General features: G+C 41.5%; 2 protein-coding genes and 1 long non-coding RNA gene across 6 annotated transcripts; 2 read left to right on the top strand and 1 right to left on the bottom strand.

The window, feature by feature from the left end:
• Nucleotides 1–5468: 5468 nt before the first annotated feature.
• On the top strand, nucleotides 5469–8465 carry LOC309703030 (uncharacterized protein; the record flags this gene model as incomplete). Its single annotated transcript, XM_082527737.1, has 2 exons — nucleotides 5469–7244; nucleotides 7871–8465. The coding sequence occupies exons 1-2, from the start codon at nucleotides 6892–6894 to the stop codon at nucleotides 8463–8465; spliced, it is 948 nt and encodes a 315-aa protein (XP_082383863.1). The 5' UTR covers nucleotides 5469–6891.
• Nucleotides 8466–10678: 2213 nt separating this feature from the next.
• On the bottom strand, nucleotides 10679–19746 carry LOC309704029 (uncharacterized protein). 4 transcript variants are annotated; one of them, XM_082528984.1, is made up of 9 exons: nucleotides 19020–19746; nucleotides 18362–18488; nucleotides 18193–18263; nucleotides 17958–18076; nucleotides 13712–13800; nucleotides 13467–13623; nucleotides 13200–13307; nucleotides 13043–13085; nucleotides 10679–12944 (listed from the first exon to the last, which is right to left on the bottom strand). In XM_082528984.1, the coding sequence occupies exons 5-9, from the start codon at nucleotides 13771–13773 to the stop codon at nucleotides 12652–12654; spliced, it is 663 nt and encodes a 220-aa protein (XP_082385110.1). In that variant the 5' UTR covers nucleotides 13774–13800; nucleotides 17958–18076; nucleotides 18193–18263; nucleotides 18362–18488; nucleotides 19020–19746; the 3' UTR covers nucleotides 10679–12651. The 4 variants fall into 4 exon arrangements, with proteins under 4 accessions (XP_082385110.1, XP_082385109.1, XP_082385108.1 ...); XM_082528983.1 differs by lacking the exon at nucleotides 19020–19746 and adding an exon at nucleotides 18936–18961 and having other exon boundaries at nucleotides 18362–18491; XM_082528982.1 differs by lacking the exon at nucleotides 19020–19746 and adding an exon at nucleotides 18869–18914 and having other exon boundaries at nucleotides 18362–18491.
• Nucleotides 16561–21907, top strand: LOC309704030. Its single transcript, XR_014276120.1, has 3 exons — nucleotides 16561–16714; nucleotides 20723–21125; nucleotides 21269–21907. It is a non-coding gene; the product is annotated as an uncharacterized lncRNA (long non-coding RNA).
• Nucleotides 21908–23891: the final 1984 nt, after the last annotated feature.

Genomic DNA, 23891 nt, shown 5'->3' with positions numbered 1-23891 from the left:
CTGTTACAACATGTGGTGGTGTTATTCCATTGCAGGAATAGCAGCATTGCAACCTTCAGTGTTCTGCCTGAAACAAACACCCAGACAGTTGACTGTAGTAGGGTTTAACATCCAGGAGCCTGAGGTTAACAGGCAAGTGGTAACTAGGGGTGGGTTTTGATTATCGATTAAAATCCATTCTAGCTTGGATAACGTGATATCAATTCATTAAAATCCTGAATTGATTTTTTTTAATATAAATTTATTTTGGCCGAAACGCCAGAATCTCAGTGAGATGTCTCCTTTCTCACCCGATTGGGGCCATTTTTTATTATTAGAGTCAATAAATAAAAGAATCTTAACCTTTTTTTTCCCCCCACTGTGCCCAAAATGATGCACCTGAAGATGAACTAACTGGGCAAAGCTCTGGCCACACTGATCACAAGAATAGGGTTTTTGTCCAGTGTGCAGACGCTGATGCACCTTCAAACTGTCACAGTCGGGCGGAGACAGATGTGTATATATTGTGAAGAGTGGACCCAAAATGCAGACACATAGGAACTTGGACCAAAGCTTGAGTATTAACAAAAAGCGAGCCGTTTAATATGGCTGGTAACAAAAGGTACAACTAGTGATGTGTCCTGTGTGTCGAAGCTTCGAATCGTGCGTCGGGTAATCGCGGGGGCGTTTTTCTGAAGCGCGTATCGAGGCTTGCTTTGATTACGTATGCAGTGACGTTCGAGGCCTCGCGGGCAGTCCGTACCACGTGACTGATTCAGGGACTGGTTCACCGGTTCGCGCCAGATTCGAAATAACATGGGCAGGAAAACAGCTGATTCCCCATCACACCGTGTTGTGGAATTGGATTACGTACGTGCTACATAGTTACTTGTGCATTTCTTCTTCGATGGAACCAGCAAGGAAGAGATTTTTTTTTTTAATTTTGTCTCTCCTAATAAAGTATGCACACAGTAATAAATATCACAAATGATAAACACCAAAATATAAATAAACAACACTACACATCCTATAATCTGATTTCTGTCTTTTAGTTTATTAAAAAGTGAAGCACCAAACACTAGTTTGTGTCATTATCCAGATGTACATAAGGTTTACACATCATTATAATCAAAGAGCCCGCTTCACTTGAATTGTCCACTTGATGGCGCAGTAGAGCAAATGAATCATCACAATGCTTCGAACCATGAGTCGACCAATTGGATGGAAAGCTTCAGTTCATCATGAGGCTTCATCTCACCATCACTAGGTACAACCAAAGTGCAAGGCAAACTGAAGTAAAACTAACATTAACCTAAACTGGGAGAACTAAACAAACAACAAGAAAAACCTAGACTTGAACACATGGCGTGGACAACAGACGACCTGACAAGAAATGAACAGAAACACACAGACTAAATACACACAAGGGTGATTAGGGGAAGTGGAAACACATGGGGAAACAGCTGACACTAGTCTGACATAACGAGACAAAGGAAGCAAAGCTGACTACACTGACATAGGACACAGACCTTCAAAATATAACAGGAAACATGTGATGCAGACAAGACAATATAAACTTGACAACATAAGACACACAGCATGAAACACATAAAGGGCAAAGGGAGAGGGAAACTTAAATAGAAAACACAAAGGGAAACTAATAAACAACTTAGCTACCCTAAAGAACTCAAACATATCATCCAAATAAACTAAAACTCAAAACGCTGGGTCAACAGACCCAGGAACATAACACAAACTTAATAGTGTTTTGAACATTTTCCCACACTGCTCACAGAGGTATCGTTTGGTGTGAACTTTTGTGCGCAGATCCAGCTGTTCTTCAATTGAATCTTCCCCCTTCTTATGGTGAGGTCTTCTTTGCATTTTCCCGGTCTGTATATAAAGAGAAAGAAGAGATGGACAGAGTAACAACAATCTACAACCATTTGATCTGATAGACTTCCTCCTTACAAAGACTGAGGTGTTGTGAAGAAAGTGGAAATGGGAAATTAGTGAAGAGTTGTTGTGTCCTTCATAAACTCCTCCCGCCAGGTGAGGGAGGAAAAATGTGTGTGTAGTCAGAAGATGTTTTGATGCAGTCAGCATGCTCATTAACCCAACAATATTTTGCATATTAATTATACATGTTTTTTCCCCATTTATATGTAACTGTTCGAATTCAAAGAGCACTCAAAATGTGGCGACAAATGCATCCTACCTCTCCGCGAATTTGAGGGTTAGTCGTGTCCGAATTCGGGGGAAGGATGCGCCAATGCCACACTTGGAGGCAATGACGTCACGGCGACACGACGAAGGCTGTCCGAATTCAAAGAGTACTCAAAATGTGGCGACAAATGCGTCCTACTTTGCCCTGAATTCTAAGGATGGGTCCGATGTATCCTTCATGTCCTACTATATCCCAGGATTCATTGCGGGCCACCTGCCGCATAAATTCTGAACCAGTAGAAGGATTTTGGACCGGAACAATGGTGGGTGAACCAGGCGTGACAGTGGGAGACGGGATTATTTTTTAAAACGAAAACGGAAAATCTCCATTTTCAAAAATACCCGTGTACGTGTGGACGTAGCCTAAGATGTCAGAGATATGCAAGCAGGAGTGCCATGAAGTGCCATATACCACCGGAGAAAAGGTTCCTAGACAAATTTGCGCTTGCCTGTTAACAGTAGTTGTGGTCTGGTGGTACCTCCTCCAGGGCTGACACCTCAGATGACAGTTGGTCCCGCCAAGGAGCACCACTGACTGCCTCCAACCCAGCCTGGATCACTGAAAATATACACTTAATTCTTTCAACCCCACAATTATTGTTTCTACATAAATATTTTCTTGAATCCTGTAGTTGTTTTACTGTCCTTCAAATTGAACAAAAAGTGTAGAAAGTTCTGTTTGAATTATTGAAATGTCGTGTGACCGAGCAGTGAAAAATTAATTGACATCATAAGAAAACACAAGAATTTCATTAACATTTAAAGAAAAATGTATTTAAAATGCATTTGTATATATCTGTAAGCATCAACTTCCTTCACAGTAAACTGTTGGGAGAGATTAATCAAAATTGTAGATGTTTTCTCCAAAAATTAATATTGTATTAGTTTATCACAAGAAAGGCTTTAAAATTCAAATTTGCAGAGTAACCTTTTACTTTTAAATTTATATTATAAATATAAATGTATACATATTTAGTTTGCTGCACAAGGTTTAAGTGCTGACAAGAACAGCACTTAAACTTTCCGCTGTCATTAAAATGGACAACAGAGAAAATTTAGACGATATTGTGTAAACATGGAGTCAGAAGGTACTCCTTTTTCTGGGGCCATCACCCAGCCCTCCCCGTCCTCCTCCTTTCCCCACTGGACCCTAACTCTAAAATCAGTCTGCGGTCACCTTCCTTGTATTTTACCTTTGCGTAACTGTGCTTTGAAGCTTTGCTAATCAGTAAATCACTGCCAGCGAATCATAATTCAAAAAGAATAACTCAGCAGCGCAAAGTGAAGCTATGTATTAATTTAGTTTTATGCACAGCCCACTGATCTCACTTCTAGTGGTGAAATGGTAAATGGCCTGCATTTGTATAGCGCTTTACTCAGTCCCTAAGAACCCCAAAGCGCTTTACACTACATTCAGTCATTCAACCATTCACACACTGGTGACGGCAAGCTACATTGTAGCCACAGCTGCCCTGGGGCGCACTGACAGAGGCGAGGCTGCCGGACACTGGCGCCACCGGGCCCTCTGACCACCACCAGTAGGCAAACACGGGGTTAGTATCTTGCCCAAGGATATTTGGCATGCAGCCAGGAGGCAGCCTGGGATCGAACCACTGACCTTCTGGTTAGTGGCTGACCTGCTCTGCCACCTGAGCTACAGCTACCCATCATAGTGTTGCATCGCATCGCATCTCATCATCTGTTGTATGTTTTGTGCGTTTTCAAGTGTGATGTCCTCGTGATTTTTGATGACACGGTACAACCTGCATCCTGTTGGAGAACTGTATGTAAAAGGAAACAAATTAGCGACATCAAAAAAAGAGTATTTAATATATAGTTGCTTTGTTTTGTTCAAAATGTTTATAATGTTCAAATATGCAAAATGATATTTTATAAAGGATGAATTAAATTGTTTTTGTGGATATTTATAATTGTTTGTTAGATGCTATGTTCGTTCATTTAAACTATATTTACATTTTATACTTTCAAGTGTATTCCTATGCCAAGTTTTTATATTTAAAAAAAATTCTAAAAAATAGCTGGAAATGCATTAACAGTCTCATGTTTATTAATGAAACAAAGCACTCTGTAAAATACAGTTATGTTGCAACCTCCCAAGTTTTAGAAGTAGTTAGTCGTTATTAGAAGTGTTTGTGAACTAAAAATCAAGAATAGGGGATACTGTTTGTCCGTGATTTGGAGAGCCCAGCGTGTGCTCCCGACTCAGGGGAAACAAATTCTTGGAACAACAACTGTTGTGCAGGTGAAGCCAAAGGCAAGACATGCTTCGCATATCTTCTAGTTTTGGCTTGGAAGGAAGTTGGTTTGGAAGCATATTTGGCGCTGCTTCAACCTCTGCTTTCTGTTTGTGTGGGACCCCTGTCAAAAAAACCTTATGCTTGCAGTATTCAATTTTTTTTTCTTTTTTAATTCAACCCCCCACTTTGGGATTCACTGGTGTAAATGTTTCTGCTGTAGATTACAGAAGACAGTCAGGGCTCAACTTGTGGTGAAGTTATTCAGTCTTTGTTTCCTTGGATCTTTTAGTCTAGTCTAAATGTATAATATATTTGCCTGTTATGTTATTTCCTGTTGTGTCCTTTGTGTGTTGTACTCTGTCCATAGCTTTAGTTATAATTGTCATTGATTATTTTCACCTGTACCTTCTTTTTCCCTAGCTGTGTCTCATCCCCTTGATTAGCCCTCAGTATATTTGAAACTAGTGACGGGATTTCCGGCTCTTTTTAGAGATCCGGCTCTTTCGGCTCGACTCACTAAAAAACCCCAGCTCTTTCGGCCCCCAACTGGCTCTTCAGGTTGTTTTGTTGCTTTAATTTATTATTAACAACAGTATGAAATCATGCTAAAAAAAAATTACTAATGTAAAAAAATACATGGTTTTATTTATATATGTTTATATATAAATATATACGGTGGCCCCTAGAGAAAAGCAAACTCCAAAACACATTTCTAGCATTAACTGAACTGCCAAAACAGAGCTACCTAGATCACTTAAATTACACAATTGAAAGCATAGGTGTATTGTTTCTGTATTTATACACAAGCACTCATATATATTTAAATAATGTAAAAAAAAAAAATGTTCATTTACCTGTTACTATTACACACCAAATCCGGTCGTTGGTACTTCCTGGCTTGTGTAGGTAGGTAACAAAAGCTCAACACTGCCTCAAACAACCTGGAGCACTGTTGTCTTTTGTACGTGCTTCGGAGTTTGTACGTGCCTTGTCTCTAGAGGCCACCGTAAATATACTTTTATTTATTCACTCCACATAAAATGCAATAAATAAACCATATAATACAAATTATACAAAATATAATACAAAAAACATTTCAACTTTTTCTATTTAAATTTTCAGCTTTTCCCTTTTAAACAAATTTAAAGTGAAACAACACAAAACACTGCACAACACAATTAAATATAAATTAAAATATGAAAACAAAAAGAAGATGCACATTCTCAGTCATGGGCCTACATGAATAAACTTTCTGAATCCTTTATCATCCGCAACTGAAAATAGTTGTGGATGATTACTATACCTTTCTAATGTGACGTTGTTGTCCCTGGCTCTTTCTCTCTCTCTCCCTCCCGCTCTGTTCCTGTGCTACTGCGAGTGTAACTACCGCCCCTCCCCCCTCTTCCCAGCGCAAAGCACAAGGCTCGCATGCGGAGTGACGCGGGGAAAAAAGTGCGAGAGAGTCGTTTCGTTTGCGACCAACACATCACTAGTTTCTGCTGTAAATTACAGAAGACAGTGAGGGCTCAACTTGTGGTGAAGTTATTCAGTCTTTGTTTCCGTGGATCTTTTAGTCTAGTCTAAATGTATAACATCTTTGCCTGTTGCCCAATAATGTAAATTTTTTGTTTTTCTAAATTTTGTGGCCTGCCTCAAATGGGGGCTCTTCCTGTTACAACATGTGGTGGTGTTATTTCATTGCAGGAATAGCAGCGTTGCAACCTTCAGTGTTCTGCCTGAAACAAACACCCAGACAGTTGACTGTAACACCAAGAATAGCTGTCTTTTCCAAAAATATAAAAACTCCCAGGCTTCTAGACTTATGATTGCCCAAAATTTCATTTATAACGTTTACATGTGGACGGAGATATTTTTTTCAAAACTGCACATGTGGACAAGATGGGTTTTTTTGTTTTGTTTTTTTTAAAAATGCCCATGTACATGTGGACGTAGCCTAAAACATGCTACCAATAAATAGTGATAATAAAAACTATGAGAGGCCATTAGTGATCATTGACTGATTTTATGGGCTTGTTCAGATTAAACAGAACAAGATATAAAGTCTTAAGACATATTTCAGTCTTGTTCTCATGTCTGTTTCTGCACCTGCCACTGGAGCCTGGAGGCTAGTGCATGAACCAGGATCCAAAAGCAGATTCAAGCATGGAAGGAAAGTGAACTAGTTGAAACCTTAACATTAAGCACAGGAGTTAATAACAACGCAAGGAGAGACTCTTGGCAAGAAGGCAATCTCAACAGTGGATAATCAAGTCTGTAACGGTGTGTTCACACCGAACGCGATGGGCGCGTGAAAAAAAGCCCCAAACGCCCCTAACTTGACATTCGCACCTCTACGCGTGTCCAAGAAAAATCCATCGCGCCCCAAAATATCATATTTTAACGCGCGTGAACCGGAAATGTGGGAGGGATGTGGGAGGAAGTTTTGCAAGACCGGTATCTTTGCAAGATGGCAGGTGTCGAGCTAGCGCTTGAGGAGAGAGTCTCCCTTCTCTATTTACTGTGGAGAGCAGAGCAGCGGCGTAAAAGACGTCCTCGCCGTACCTGGGTCCATCAGGTCCTCGAGACGCGTGAGCAGTTTGGTGAGTTTCACCATTTGCTACAGGAGCTGCGCCTGGATGACGGCAGATTCCAGCGATATCATCGTCTGTCACTCGGCCAGTTTGAGGACCTGCTTTCCCGCGTCGGTCCCAGAATTGCCCGCCTAGACACCAATTACAGGCACTCAATCCCACCAGCAGACCGCCTGTCCATCTGCCTGAGGTTAGTAAAAGTGTTTAATACGGTAGTCCGTTATTGATACCTGCGCTAATATATGCTAAACCATCCATTTATACACTGCTAACATGGATGTGCTATGCTAATAGTGAATGCTGTCGGCGTTTACTGATAGCATAGCACATCCATGTTAGCAGTGTATACTAACATGGATGTGCTATGCTAACAGTGAATGCTCTCGGTGTTTACCGATAGCAAACTGGTACGAGACGACTTCATAATATTTGTAGTGATACTCAGACGGTCTCATCAAGTCCCGATTTAATTCGATTTATGCTGTTATCAGTGTTTGAATGATAGCATGGCTGTGGTGTCATAGGTATGCTCTCGGTGTTTGCTGATATCAAACTTGTACTAGGACCAATGTGGGTTAATCTTTGTAGTGATACTCACTCCTTTTTTCATTTAGACCTGGTTTAATTCTGGGATAGTTGAATATTTGTTTATGATCACGGCAGATTGTTCTAGATTATATCAAATATATATCATGTAATTATCCTTATAATTACAAAATGTTTTATGTAAGATTTATGTTTTGTAATTTTGTAATTTCTATAATGTATTTTGTAACTGCAGTACACATAATACTCATTTTAAACACTGTTGTCCAGGTTCCTTGCCACCGGGGACTCCTTCAGGACCATCGCGTTCAGTTTTCGAGTCGGTGTGTCCACGGTGAGCCAGATCATCCCCCAGGTAGCGACGGCCATCTGGGACTGTCTAGTGGACGATTTCATGGCTGTGCCTTCAACTGAAGACTGGCGGTCCATCGCAGAGGGATTCCAGGAGCGCTGGAACTTCCCTCTCTGCTGTGGAGCTCTGGATGGGAAGCACGTCCAGACGAAGGCACCCCCCAACTCAGGATCCATGTTCCACAACTACAAGGGAACTTTTTCCATTGTTCTCCTTGCGGTTGTGGATGCAGAGCATCGCTTCCGCGTCATTGATGTTGGGGGGTACGGGAGGACCAGCGACGGTGGTATTCTGGCCAACTCCACCTTTGGTCAGGCTCTTCGGGCTGGGACTCTCCATCTGCCTCCTGACCAGCCTCTACCTGGTGGAGAACACCGTGGAGCCCAGCCCCATGTCTTTGTGGCTGATGAAGCGTTCCCGCTGCGGCGTGAGCTCATGAGACCTTTCCCTGGACGCCTCCTCCCTTTAGAGAAGAGGGTCTTTAACTATCGCGCCTTTCCAGGGCCAGGATGATAGTGGAGGGTGCCTTCGGTATCCTCTCCTCACAGTGGAGGTTGTATCGGCGCGCCATAGAACTCCGTCCTGAAATTGCGGAGAAGTGTGTGAAGGCAACGTGTGTTCTCCACAACTTTCTGCGCTGTGTGGACGAGAGAGGGGCACCTGCTGTGAGAGGTGTGGCGCCTGCTGTGGTGGAGCCGTTGCAAGACCTGGGTCGTATGGCAGCAAACAACTCCTCCAGAGAGGCTGTCCTGGTGAGGGAGAAGTTCATGGCTCACTTCTCGGCAGAGGGAGCCGTGTCTTGGCAACCAAAGGAGTAGCCTGTTTGAAGTCTGAACGACTTCCCCACAACGGCTCTTTTAAGAGCCACCCACAAACCTCTAGAGAGTGTTCCTGTGTTTTTAACATTTTCTTAATAAATGGAGCTCTATTCCAAAATAAACTAACCTCTTTTTACTCTGCAACTTGTCTTCACTATGTTCCTATATACAGTGTGGTGCAAAAGTTTGGGCAACCTTATTAATAGTCATTATTTTCCTGTATGAATCGCTGTTACAGTAAAAAATGTCACTTACATATATCATATAGGAGACACACACATTGATATACACTACATATTTATGTTATTTCTCTTTTTAGTGTTGCCAATTTATGCACCTGCTTGCTTTAGTTTAAACAGTTATTGCACACTTTCTGTAAATCCAGTGAACTGCATTTCACTTCTCAAATATCACTATGTGTCTCCTATATGATGTATTTAACTGACAATTTTTATTGAGACAACCAACAATTTGTACAGGAAAATAATTACTTTTCACAATGTTGCCCAAACTTATGCATCCCACTGTATTAGTATGTTTTGTTATTAGTGTAATATGAAATAAATTCTACTTTTGTCAAGTCGGGTGCCAATATTTGCTGTGTAGTAGAACAAAGACATTTGTCATTATAAATGTTTATTTGATAAAATATATAAATTCAGTAACAAAAGGACATAAATAACATAAATATATGAAATCTAACTATTTACAGACAGACAGGAATAAAAAGGACCCAGCTTGGAGTGGAAGAGCCTCAGGGAGAAGGAGGAGAAACATAAGAACATTGTTTCTGTTGTTTTTTCAAAAACTGATTTAGAAATTTGGAATTTCACGAATTCTCGTGTCTAAGGCGGCATGCTCTCCAGAGCAGGAACAAGGCTGAGGAGAAAATATTCTGTTGCAGACGGGCGTGGCCTCTTTAGGCACTCCAAGATAGCCAGCTCCACCGCCGATGGACCGTCCTGGGACCCTTCCCTCGCCCGCCTTCGAGCTGTCCTCCTCTGGATCTGCCCCTTTGAACTAGATAACAGCCACGTCACCGGGCTCCTGATTGGTTGTCGCGGCGCGATTTGACGCTGGAGTTCAGATTTTTCCAACTCGAGCGGGGGACGCGAAACGCGTGTATGTACAAAATGCAACACATAAACTCACGCGCGTGGTTTTTTTTCGCGAGTCAAACGCCTGAAACGCGCTACACTCACGCGCGTTTCAGGCGTTTTGGCGTTTTCGCGACGCAAATCTGCTTCCGAATTTTCACGGGAGCCGCAATCGCGGGTCATCGCGCTTTTCCATTGACTTTACATGTAAGCCTGACGCTCTGCCTGCCTCTATCGTGTTCGGTGTGAACACACCGTAAGTGATGACGTGATGAATCTTGCTTCCGGGCCTAAAGTAGTCTGCGTTTAATATGGCTTTTGTGTTGTTAACATGTTTAATGTTTTGTATTTTCTTCTATTTAATCTCAAAAAGCTCCTAAAACAGTCAGTGATCACTGTTAACCTCCCTCGACTTTTATTACCGCTAATCATTTATTTAAGCTCAGTTTTTAAAAACTTACGATGTAATTACAGCCCAGCCCATGCAGCAGTATATGAATGACTAACCTCGTATTGTGGATGGATTATCTCAGATGTTCTCCTGGCTGAAGTTTGGTCCGTTTACAGCATCCTGCCATGCGATTACATTTGGTCCTAACCACCAAGAATCCTCACGTAAACTTTTATCGAGTGGAAAAAAGTTATAGCGTGTTTATATTATGCTGACATAGCTGTGTTGCTAGCTGTCACATAGCACATCATTATATATCAGCTAGCCAAACTTCAGTAACCCTGCAAACGTCACTGCTGTTTAGTTTTCTGTCTTCATTTCATAGCAGAGCTGTACGTTTGAATTTGTTTCCAAAATCCCTCAGTCAGGACATTTTTGAAAACGGAGATTTTCCGTTTTCGTTTTAAAAAATAATCCCATCCACACGTAAACGCAGAAATGAAGGAAAACGCTGCTAGGAACATGCCAAAGCAACAGGTGGCGATATATTCCTAACCGTGTAGAAATGTTGGCCAATCAGAAGTCTAGAAGCCTCGGTGGGAAATAGTAAACAAAGCTGGGGCATAGAAGCAGAACCGAGTCGTATGTGTGGAGGGACAGTAGCTGTGTGTGAATATGTAAGCATTTAAACACTGCAGAGAGTACCATTAACAGTATTGTAGAAATTCATTTCACCGAAACAATAACGTGGCGCACAGTGTGACGTCAAAAAAGGCGCACACCTTTGACGCTGCGTTTCCTGCGTTTTCTCCGTTTTTCTCGTCCACACGTAAATGCAAAAACTGAGTTTTCGAAAATATCCACCCTGGCAGGCGTTTTTAGAAATCTCAGTTTTCAGTGACCGAAAACACCGTTTACGTGTGGACGAAAGGTGCAAACGCATAGAAAAATCTGCGTTTTCAAAAATACCCGGGTACATGTGGACGTAGCCTTGGTGCCACTGAATCTTTGATTTTATCTATTTTTTGCTGTGTTTTACTTGCATTTATTTGAAAGTGTGAAACGCAAAACAGTTTATTTTATATGCTGGAATATGCAGAAAATGGGCTTAAATGTAAAACAAAAATCTTCCAATCAGAGAATGTTGCATGGAGTTTAATTTTTGCTTGATGCAATGTGCATAAAGTTAAAAGATTAATGAAACCAGTTTTAAAAAGAGACTTTTTCATTGTGTATTATGCAGAAAAAATAGAATTGGGCTGAAAGGTCTATTGCTTTATAACATATTGAGGTTGTGTAGAATGTTTTTTAAAAAGTAACTAAGTAATAAAGTAACCAGTTACTTTTAAAAATAAGTAATCAGTAAAGTGACAGGGTTACTTTCTTGAAGAAGTAATTAGTAACTAATTACTTTTTTCTTTTTTGTCTGTCCCGTTTGGTTCTTTTGCCACCAGAATTGTTGTCTAAAGGCAAAGAAAGATGCCCAACGGATTTACTTTACCAGATGGACCATCCCAGCCTTGCCGTATTGGTCTATTTGATTCACCTTTGCTTTTATTGTTTATTTTATTTTCATTTGCTGAACCGGTGGTTGCAGTGACATGCCCGTGAGCTCCACCGGCAGCCAGCTGTGCCAGAGTGACCAAGCTCTAATTACTATTTTCAAGTAACTTGACAAATAATCCTTATGAATCTTGTTGTTTTATTGTTTTGATCTTGAGGAATCAGTTACGCATAAAGGCCTGTGAGGGAGATGGATGACGAGGTCAGTTCCTTGAGTGGTGACTGATGGGAAGGACAGGTAGGTGAAGTAGCAAATGGTGCTGTTTTGACGTCTGGCAACAACAATGAAGCTTTGTGGTGAAGATCTGCATCCATAATATACAGAGCTGCTTGAAGGGGTGATGGAGCAACGTGACAAATGAGGTTAGGTGACCCCATGCCTAGTGTCAAGCTATGTGTCTTAGTCTGCATCTCAGTGTGCTTCCTGTTTTATTTTTACAGTTTCTCGTCGTGTATTGAATTTTCTCTCCCCGCCTCGTTATGTCTGTTTGTTTCAGCTGTGGTTTCATGTTACTATACTTTCCCTAATTACCCTTGTGTTTCAGGCTTTCCGTGTTTCCATGTTCAGGTTTCAAGTTTGGATTTCATTTTCAGTGTTTCTATGTTTTAGTGTAGTTTTGCTCAGTTTTAGTTTGATGTTAGTTTTGAGCAATGTGCTTTATTTAAAAAGCTCAATTAAAGTTTTTAACTGTCAATCTGGCTGACGTCCAGTTGTTGTCTGAGTGGGTGCAGCGCTTTTCTGGTTTAGCTGAGGACCAGTGGAGGCGTCTAACTGATTGAGGTGAGATCAGATCACCCTGTGCTGTGATGGGAAGGTGGTCAAGCACTGATCACTTCTCAGTGTCAGTGAAAAGGATGGGCTCTGTTCGGGGTTGTCTTGCTTGGGAGGCAAATGATGTGGATGGAGTGGAATCCGCAGGAAAAGCAGGGCTGGTGTTACTTAGTTTAGGACCAGCACAGAGGTCTGTAGGAACATCCACATGTGAGGAGGAGAGGACCTGATTTGGCAGCTGCAGACACACTGCCTGCTGGTGAGGCAGGCTAGTAACACCTGGCTGTGGCTGCTGAGCTGGTGTGATGTAAGGCTTCTTGACCTGTTGATCTTCCTGGTCAGATGCAGACACTGCAACACAAACAAAACACAATGAGTCTTCTTTTTTTAAACAAATGTTTGTCTTTCACATGAAGGAAACGCCGTGATTCCCAGAAATAGTCTTTCACCGGTGGTACAGCTGCGATTTCTGATTCTCTTCCTCTTTTTGCCCTAAAAACAAACACATTAGAATTTTCACGGGCTGATACAAACTCTCTGATGTGAATGTTTCATCATTCAGTGCAGTCACAGGCACATGTATGAATATTGGCACTTTGGACATACATAGTTGTCTTTAGTGGACCACTGTGGATGCTCTTTTGTGTGACGCCATCTTTCTGTCTCCGCCCGATCAAAATATTTCGCCTGCTCATTTTTTGAGAGCAACTTCCACTGTGGACAGAAGACCACAGGAACACACTTTCAGCATATATAAATGCACAGCTACACTGTTACTACACATTACTACAGGACAGCTGGTACACATGCAAAGACACCAGCACAAAACATGAACAGATCCATAAATGTATGTAGAGTTAGTTACACACTTACTCTCGCTCCCACAACTGCATTCACAGCTGCACTCCCACTGACGTTCAGTTCAGCCTCCACCTTCGGCCTCTGCTCTTCCAGATAGACCATGAAGGCATTTGGTGGCTTCTTAATATAAGGACGGCCGTCATACTGATGGGATTGACACGGTTGTTTTCTACAGGGATAAAACACAGTGTAAGAGCACATGTCAACACTGCGAGAAACCTGCAGGACAGTGCAAAAAAGCAGTACAGCAAACTTACCTTGGAGTGGACCTGGTGGGTGGACGAGCAAAAACAGTGCCTGGTGGTGTTTTGGGGATCATATTTGCAGGCTACTTATACAGTAGCTTCTGTGGAGGGAGGGAGAAGGTTAAAACCACACAATACTGACACTTAACCCAGCACTTCAGAGGCTAATAATGATGAGCGCCACAGAAACATGTACGTGTGGGCAAATTCAAACTTTGGTAATTTCTTCACCAGATTCAGAGAACATTGCATGAACAACACAAAGTAAAGTGATCACTGGGAGGAGAACGTGCATAAAACTACATTTATAGATAGCTTCACTTTGCTCTCAGTTATTTTTGGATTGATTACAGGTAGTGATTAAGTTTTCTGATCAGTGTGACAGTCCTGCTCAGGTGGAGCAGATGGACAGAGTGTGGTCTCCGCATGCGAACTTTCCACATTTGCAGCAGGTGGTGACAATTCTTCTTCTGCTTTCTGCGCAAAACTGGCACTGCCTCCTGACCTTCCTGGCTGGAGAGGGGCCTGCAGCAGCACCTTGCGCACTTTTGACAAAGTCTGCTGCGAGTGATGAGCGGGGAAGGTAGCCTCTCTTCGCTATCTGTGGATTGACTAGCATTTCTCCCACCTCCTCAATATACAGCCTCCTTCTGTGTGGTTTGGCCTGCTGCCATAAAGGGTCAATTGCGGTCCACAAGACGTAGCCATTGTAGAGCGAGACGTCAAGGAGATGGTGGAATAGGGCCAATGGCCACCGATTCGTTCGCCTCCTGCACGAGTAGGTGCCAACAACCTAACCCTAACAAAAAACAAACAAAAAAACCCCGAAAACATTAAACCTACAATATATGAGCAAGAATGAATAAATGTGTGCGTAACTGCGTAATGACACCTCCTTTACATTTGTTGTAATCTTTTATTATTGCTGGCTTTCTCTCAGCATCATCGCTTACGCATGGAGTCCGGTCCTTTGTGTTCAGCAGGAGGACATTCGTGCCGCATCTGGGTGCATAAGACACGAGCGTGTGCGTCTTCGTGAAGACGAAGATGAAGGAGAACACCTCTCTCCCGCTTGTCTCCAGCAAACGTGGTGGAAGTTCGGGCTTATTTTTCCGAATTGTGCCAACCAGGGCCAGTTTCCTCCTCAGTAGCTCTTCTGACAGAGGGAAGGAGGTGAAAAAAATTGTCACATGTTATAATGTGATCTGTCATGTCCAGGACCACCCTCATCCCCTGGTTGACCTCCAGGCGTTTGCCAGCTGCTTTGCCTGTCTAGACCTGTAGTCTGCAGGCGTAGGACGTCTTGACATCACATAGTGCCCAAATCTTCAGGCCATACTTGGCAGGCTTTTTTGGCATGTACTGCCTGAAGCTGCATCTGCCTTTGAATGGTACGAGTTGTTTGTCCACACAAACGTCTCTGTCTGGGCAGAACAGCATCTGGAGGCGGTGCGTCCACATATCCCAGACTTTGCGGATTGGAGCCAGTTTGTCACCTCGGGGTCAGGAAAGTTCATCATCAAAGCGCAGCGCCCTGGTGATGTAACGGAATCATTTTTCCAACACGGTTGCCCAAAAAATCCGCCATCCGGATTTCTCACTCCAAAGGTTGGCCGTTGATTCATTTTTTGAACGGTACACACTGGCCAAGATCAGCTGTCCCACATAGGCCCTTAGTTCATCGGTGTCCACATCTCTCCAGTCTGCGATTGTGCGTCTCCCTTGCAGATTTGTCATTGATGCAATATGCAGCACGATTTCATCTTTGAGAAATAGTGCAAAGCTGGACTGTGGGTCGCTAATTCAGGCGGTGGCATAATGTGTGGGTCCCAGGATAAGTCCTGTGGCTGCAGGCACATAGCGGAGCGTCTTGGCATTTGTAGGAGACCACACTATTCTTCCGTTCTTAGACGTCCACTCTGCTGTCATCCCCAGAGTCCTCGGAGAATGACGCGGAGCCATCCTCGCAATCAGGGTCCAGGACCATTTCCAAAACTTCCTCAGTGCTATAGTACCTTGCCATCGTGAAAATGACTACTCCCACGCTAATTCTTATAACCGCGGCTTTAGTGCAGCTGCATACACAACCTATCCACAAAGAAGTTTAGAAAGTCATCACTCTCAGATTTAGAGGACACGGGTACTGGGTGGTGCACGGGGGAAACAATAGATTAATTCTTGTCTGGAAATATCGTAAGAGTTTATTTTGTGACCCGGAAAAAGTAATATTAAAACTAACCGTAATGTTACAAAAAGAAAGCATCTACAGCACATGTCAAACTCAAGACGAGTGGTTAATGTGTCTTATAATATGTCTATATGTCAATATGTCGATTGTGTTACCAGTGCAGTGACAGTATTCCGCCATTAGGTCGCAGTTTATCCATTTCCGTGTTTAATTAATTAAGTGTTATCCACAAATAAAATAAAATAAATGCATGTCAACCATGTGCAATTTAATGATAGTACCTGCATGTTGTTTTGTGTTTGTTGTTTTCAGAACATGATCAATGGATGAGGTTGGTGGAGAGCGGATCCACTTGATGTGTTTAATGACAGGCAGCCTGTCATTTTGAACTCAGTTGTGAGCTGAGACAATGTTTATTTGTCATTTTGAGTTATATTATACTACTTTATGTGCAACAATGTTTTTGTGGGCAGTCTTTTGTTTTTGTAAAATTCTACATCTGTCACGTTCTTTGTAGCTCACTATTGATGGTTGTATGTTATTCTGTAGTGATGGGTCGTTCTCGAACGAAATGGCTCTTAGAGCCGGCTCATTGACGTGAACGACACGAGCCGGCTCCTTATCGCGAGCCGTCACATGGGTTTTTTTTTTTTCTTTCTCTCAGCCTCTCTCTCGCACTTTTTTTCCCGCTTCACTCCGCACGCGAGCCTTGTGCTTTATGCTGGGCAGAGGGGGGAGGGGCGGTAAATACACTCAGTAGCCCAGCAACAGACCCAGAGGAAGAGAGAGAGAAAGAGAGCCAGGGACAACAACGTCACATTAGAAAGGTATAGTAATCATCCACAACTATTTTCGGTTGCAGATGATAAAGGATTCAGAAGGTTTATTCATGCAGGCCCATATGACAGAGAATATGCATCTTCTTTTTGTTTTCATATTTTAATTTATATTTGTGTTGTGGTTTGCAGTGTTTTGTGTTGTTTCACTTTAAATTTGTAAAAGGAAAAAGCTGAAAATTTAAATAGTTAAAAGTTGAAATGTGAATAGTTGATTTTTGTATTATATGATTTATTTGTTACATTTTATGTGGAGTGAATAAATAAAAGTATATTTAAGGTGGCCCCTAGAGACAAAGCACATACAAACTTCAAATCACGTACGAACTCTGAAGCACGTACAAACTCCAAAACACATAAAAACACGTACAAACTCCAAAACACGTAAAAACTCCAAAACACGTAAAAGACAACAGAAGTGCTCCAGGATGCTGGGCGCAGTGTTGAGCTTTTGTTATCTTGTGGCTACACAAACCAGCAAGTACCAACGACCGGATTTGGTGTGTGGTAATAACAGGTAAATGAACTTTTTTTTAAAATTATTTGAATATATATGAGTGCCTGTGTATAAATACAGAAACAATACACACATGCTTTCAATTGTGTAATTTAAGTGATCTAGTAGCTCTGCTTTGGAAGTTCAGTTCATGCTAGAATTGTGTTTTGAAGTTTGTACGTGTTTTGTCTCTAGGGGCCACCGCATATATTTATATATAAACATATATAACTAAAACCACTTTTTTTTTTTTACGTTAGTAATTCCTTTTGTGCATAATTTCATATTATTGTTAATAATAAATTAATTAAAGCAACAAAACAACCCGAAGAGCCGGTTCGGAGCCGAAAGAGCCGGGTCTTTTTAGTGAGCCGAACCGAAAGAGCCGGATCTCTAAAAAGAGCCGGAAATCCCATCACTATTATTCTGACCCTCTCAATTGAGACCAAACAATTTTGATAAGTTATTATCATACCTTGTTTAAATATTTTTCTTTATTTGCTTAAATAGTTTGATTGTGAGCAGTGGAGTAATGTGGGTTTCTTAACATGACAAATTAGATTAGATGTATGTTATCTATGCAACTTAAGACAATTTTGAATATTCTTTTTCCAGTCCCACCATTAATTGCGTACTCTACTATGGGACTTACAGTCTATAAAAAGTAAAGGTAAGAGTACTTGGAACCACTATTCACAATTACAAGTGGTTTCCCTTCTAAAGTCAACATTTACTCACCTTAACTTCCACCCCAGGGACAAAAACAGTGATTGGCAGATGTTTGGGTACTGGCTCAGTAGATCAGTACGACCATGAAGTTTTAGACCATCACGTAGCTGGGTGGGAAGAGGCACCAACTGAAGGATGGCATGAAGAACAACAGCATTGAAATGCAGAAAGAAAAAAAATTGCATACTGTTAAATTAAAAAGAAAAAAAAGTTTTTGTGGAAAAACAGAGTAAAACAATTTTACCAAACAATTTCTTCTTTCTTTTAAATATTAACAGTGAGTTCTGTCTTTTTATCTTCTGCGGCTGACTCAATCTTAAAGGACAGAAACACACACAAGAGATGGTACAATCTGTGCCACAAACATGTAATTCCAAACATTTTAGAGCAGTGAAACCTATAAAACTTAATACCTGAGAGATAATAGAAGTATAATGAACATCACAGACATCCTCCTCTCATAATGCTTTCAATCAAAAGCTCTCCATTGCACAAGTACTGGTAACACCAATCTTTGAGGCAGCAGAAATTTCACCAGTACTACTGTGAGAGAAGAGATAAATAAGATCAGTCAAGTAATTTCCAAAATGTGTGTTTGTGTGTACACACAGACAAGGACCCCACTGCATGTAAGCAAGGCCTACTGGAAGTTTCCTTGATCAAGATCCAGCAAGGAATATTTGGGAGCCTTCGCAGTCTGGTCACTCTCAATGACCGTTGCTCCAAGCCTGCAACCATTTCTTTTAACACAAATAGTTAGTCAGGTTAAGTAGCTATTTTTATTCCTAGCAATTTAGAGCATATTTTAAACATGTGTACCATCTCTCCTGACACAATATTCTGCTAGAATGACACAATATTCAGAAGAAGCATCTCATTGTTTTATGCTAATTAATTTATATAGTACAAAAGTAACACACATGTCAAATGATTCAAAGGTTTTTTGTTAATCTGTGCATATGTTGCTTGCGTCTAGTTTCACAAAACCTGGGAGGCTCTTGGGGAGTTTGAACACTGGGCTGAACAGTGGTAGATGTAGAAGTGAGTAAATTTAGCAGGCGTCTTGCTGACCTGACAAGTTCTGAACTGTCTGTCAAACACAACAATTGAGCAGTATGTTAAGAGTACTCTGTAATTAAAAGATCCTTAAAAATAACTTAAGGCCAAAAAAACAGCCACTTCCCAAAAAGTGCTGCAAAAATGTTATATGTTAATATTTTAATATTAATTTAACATTCATGTCTGATGTCAGTGTGTTCAGGTTCACTTGCCTCCTGTCTCGTTAGCCCTAATTTCTCCCAGCTGTGTCTCCCTCCTGTTTCCCATTCCCTGATTACTCCCTGTGTATATAAGCCTTGTGTTTCCTTTGTTCTGTCGCGTTGTGAACGTCTGTTTACCCTCATACCACCCTGTGTGTTCTGTTTGCCTGCCTGCGAGTTTATTTGCTTTCCAGTTTAGTTAGTTCTTTGTTCAGTCTGTAATTCACCTGTGCCTCCGTGAGTTCTGCTCTCGGGTCCACCTTTCCTGCCTGCCTTCACACATTCATGACAGTTTTTTTTAACAGAAAAAACAAAAGGTTTAAATATTTTCCATAAAATGCATTTCAATAAATATTTGATTGTTATTATAATTAGGCCTTTAGGTGGGTGAAAGATTGGCACCAACACTGATTTTGATACATCATTATTATTAATTTTTTGCAGGGGCACAGTAAATTTAATAATTGTAGCCTAAATGGTATATGTTTTTCACTTTTCCCCACTAAATGTTTATTACCTTGTTGCGTTCTAAAAATAAAAATACAAGATCAGTTTGAACCAGAAGAACATTTATTTTTGAAAGATAAACAAGAACAGGTGGAGCAGACGCTTCAAATGAACTGGCTGTGGTCTCTGCAGGTAAACCTCCCACATTTGCAGCAGGTGTTCCCAATTCGTCTTCTTTTGTCAGTGCAAAACTCGCACTGCTTCCTGCCCTTGGATTTTATGAATCGAGAGGGGCCTGCAGCAGCACCCTGCACAGTTGTAGCGATGCCTGAAACGGCTGAGCGGGGAAAGCGCCCTCTCTTCATTATGTGCTGGTTGACTATCATTTCTCCCACCTCTTTGATGTACAGTTCCTACTGTGCCAGTGGCCACCAATTTGTTCGCCTCCTGCATGAGTAGGTGCCAACAATCTAACAAAAAAAAAACCCCGAAAACATCAAACCAATGTATATTTTACACAAGAATATATGAGCAAGAATGAATAAACGGGTGCGTAATTAATGCATAATGACACCTACCTTATCAAGGTTGTCGACACCTCCTTTGCATCGGTTGTAGTCCTGTATTATGATGGGCTTTCTTTTCCCTTCATCGCTGACGTCCTGACTGCAGTGTTTGGTGTTTAGTAGGACCACATTCTTGCCCAGGGGATGTAGGACATGAGTGCGTGCGTCATTGTAAATGCAAAGGTGGAGGAGAAGACCGCTCTCCCTTTTGCTTGGGAGCAAAAGAGGTGGAAGTTCGGGTTTTGTTTTGTCAAATTATGCCAACTAGAGCCAGTTTCTCTTGCGCAGCTCATCTGCCAGTGCAAACGAGGTGAAAAAATTATTGCAGGTGATGACATGTCCATGGAGCCCTCTGTCATTTCCAGGACCACCCTCATCCCCTGGTTAACTTCAGAGCGATCGCCAGCTGCTTTGCCCGTGTACACCTGCAGCCTCCAGACATAGGATGTTTTCAAATCACAGACTGCCCAAATCTTTATGCCATATTTGTCTGCTTTTTCAGCATGTACTCTCTGAAGCTGCACCTGCCTCTGAATGGGACGAGCTGCTCATTTACACAGAGGTCTTTTTCTGGGATAACAGCATCACCAGGCGGTACGTCCACATATCCCATACCTGGCGGAAGACAGCCAACTTGTCTTCCCAGTGTCGGGGTCAGGAGAGCTTGTCATCAAAAGGCAGCGCCCTGGTGATGTGATTAAATCTCTTGTGGGACATCGTAGCCCGGAAAATGCTCCGTCCTGATTTTTCATACCAGAGGCTGAGGGTCCACATTTCCAAATCTCGCCAGGCTTGGATTGTGCGTCTCCCATCAGATTGGTCATGGCAACAATATGCTGCACGATTTCATCGGTCAGGAACAACACGAAGCTGGAGATTGTGTCAGTTATTCGGGCGGCGGCATAGTGAGTAGGTCCCGGGATAAACCCTGTGGCTGCTAGGACATAGTGGAGCGTCTTCGTATTTGTGGGAGACCAAACTATTCTCCAGTTTTTTGAGGTCCATCCTGCTGCTTCTTCATTCATCTCCCCTTTGCTCTCATTTTCAGAAGAGAAATCAGATGATTTGGACGTGGACTCCAGCAGCTCTGTGTGTATGCTTCCTCCGTGTCCTTGGCGGGTGACGAGGAGCCATCCTTGCTCTCACAGTGCATGAGCATGTCAACAACTTCCTCTGTGCTGTAGTATTTTGCCATCGTGGAAATGACTACTCCTGCGCTATGACTCATTCTTATAACCTCGGCTGCAGTGCACCTGAGCAGAGCTTCAAGACAAAATAAAATCTAATTTGGTTTTGGTTCTTGCTTTTATATTTAATTTGTTTGTATTGCAGTGTGGACAATAGAAAAAAGAGTGTCTAAATCCAAAAGTCTTTTCTCTTTGAAGTTAGATACAGACATACTTTTTTGGGGGGGGGGGCAAAAAGACCCTTTTTTTTTTTCTTTTTTTTTTTTATTAAACACACATGCCGTTATCCAGTATTGATAGTGACACATAAACCATTGCAGAAATTTAAGGCCAGTAGTCCAAAATGAAATCCTAACATAAAGGAGTGGATTAGTTGATGTTATAATAAATGTGGAATGGAAAATTGTGTTTTTAATGGTTCTCAGTGGGGCAGTTTTTGTCCCTAGGATCAATAGTTTAAGTTTTTGTGTAGCTTAGCCATTTTAGGCTAATTTAATGGACCGAGGCCACAATTCTAAAATTAAAAAAATATATCTATCTATCTCTCTCTCTCTATCTCTCTATCTATCTCTCTATCTATCTCTCTATATATATATATATGAGAGATAGATAGATAGGATAGATATATATCCTTTAGCAAATTTGTCTATATTCCACTCAACACAAACACAGTGAAAATGGTTTAACATTAAAAAAGCAAATGGCAGAAAATGTCCCCAGGATCTTTTAAGGGAAATAACCTCTGAAGGATCCTCCATGGGTCTCTGTATCTTACCCAGAGTTGCTGTGGTGATTGATGACTGTTCCATGCATCTCTGAAAGGAAGACTAGGTGCAAGGCATAAAGATGGATTTCATTGTCTGGCTGAGGTGTTCCCTGATCTACCAGTGAAATGAAGATCTGATCTGAAGAGCTTTAGTAACACACTGGATAAAAGTCATGACTTAAGCTGTAAATACCTTAAGCTGCTTTGTTCCATACGCCTCCTGATTGTCCTTTCAGACACTGAACCTCGCCACTATTTCTCTCACCGTTAATCTACAGAGAACATGATGTTATAGAACGGCACTCGGTATGTCAAAAGGTGGGCGCCCTGGTCTGTGAGTGTGCCGCTGTTCCAGGATTAGTGGTGTGCGGATTGATATTGATTCCTCCGATACCAGTTATTAAAATACCAATATTTTAGTAATTTGGGGTAAATTTCTAGTTTATCATTAACGGGATCAGTGGAAAGAAACTCATTCGGATTGTCTAACTTGGAAGGAACTACTTCCTCTTCCGCGTTTCACAGTCATGTGCGAAATATGGCTGTATAAATGTGTCGCAGCCCTTTTGGCGTGCGCGCATTCACAACAATGGCTGAGCGTAAACGGAGTCATGTGTGGACGTATTGTACCTCCACAAACAGCCAAGACGCAGTTTGCAATACATGTGGCAAGAAAATGAGGTGTTGTGGCAACACCACTAACCTTGTCAGTCAGTCAGTTTGATATGATATATGATTCTATCAGTGTTTGACTACCCTAATCTTTCTTAATAACTCTTGGGTTACTGAGTGTATGATTAAAGAACAGCTTTTTAACAAAATTATTAAAATTGTCTACTCATAGGCAAAAAAAATAGCTACATATTGATCTTAGTTTAGATCCAAACCTAAGCTCTCCAAGATTTTCTGAGCTGTGAAGGTTTCCTGTGGTGCATGTACATGTAGCAGAATTGTACTGTTTTACAATATGTATTTGGGAACATATAGTATTAAAAGAGTTGAGCAAAGTGCTTCACAATTGGTTAAAAACAAGAGAAAACAATAGAGAAACAAATATAGATAAATTGGAAACAAATACAGATAAATGAGAAGGCACTGTATTAACAATAAACATAACAAACAAAACGGGCCTGATGGTACTCATACTGAACTCTAATTAAAAGTCAAAATAAAAAAGCGATTTAAAAGACTGAATAGACTCTGAAGTACGAATCTCCTCTAGCAGATTATTCCAGAGTCTGGATGCTGCTACAGCGAAGACATGATCTCTTCTATTCTATACTTCAATCAAGACTATCTCAGTGCTCTTTTGGGGTCATACATGTTGAGGAGTTCATTTAAATAACTGGACGCCATATTATTTAAAACTTTAAAATATCAGTACCTGAGATTCAGCTGACCTGTGAGCTATCAGATAAAGAGCTCGCTGCTTTGCCAGTTCCAGGAGTTTCTTTAACAGATGCAAATGGATCATACCTGGAGACAGTCCAAGTCCTGTCAAGAATCACAGGAGACTGACCAGGCTTTTTATTTAGCATGTTAAAACAAACAGAGATGCACTGTCACAGGTTTCAGAAGGACTCACGCGCAGACCAGGAATCCTTTTGCAAAGAGACTGTGATTTATTTATAATGTTTACCTAGTGCAATATATGCAATGCGCAAGGAGGGTCCATGAGAGGGATATGGGGAAAGGTCCACACATATGAAGCTCTCCAG

The sequence above is a fragment of the Aulonocara stuartgranti genome (assembly GCF_965226115.1).
Source record: "Aulonocara stuartgranti genome assembly, chromosome: 3".
Classification (NCBI taxonomy): domain Eukaryota; kingdom Metazoa; phylum Chordata; class Actinopteri; order Cichliformes; family Cichlidae; genus Aulonocara; species Aulonocara stuartgranti.
This window is presented reverse-complemented; position numbering and strand designations above follow the sequence as displayed.

Bases quoted from the DNA above. Each gene is read 5' to 3' on its own strand.
- LOC309704029 (XM_082528984.1), bottom strand. From the start codon at position 13,773: ATGATCCCCAAAACACCACCAGGCACTGTTTTTGCTCGTCCACCCACC. The intron at 13,308-13,466 runs GTAAGTGTGTAA...TTCTGTCCACAG, and splicing joins ATGCAGTTGTGGGAGCGAGA to TGGAAGTTGCTCTCAAAAAA. The intron at 13,086-13,199 runs GTATGTCCAAAG...GTTTGTTTTTAG, and splicing joins GGTCCACTAAAGACAACTAT to GGCAAAAAGAGGAAGAGAAT.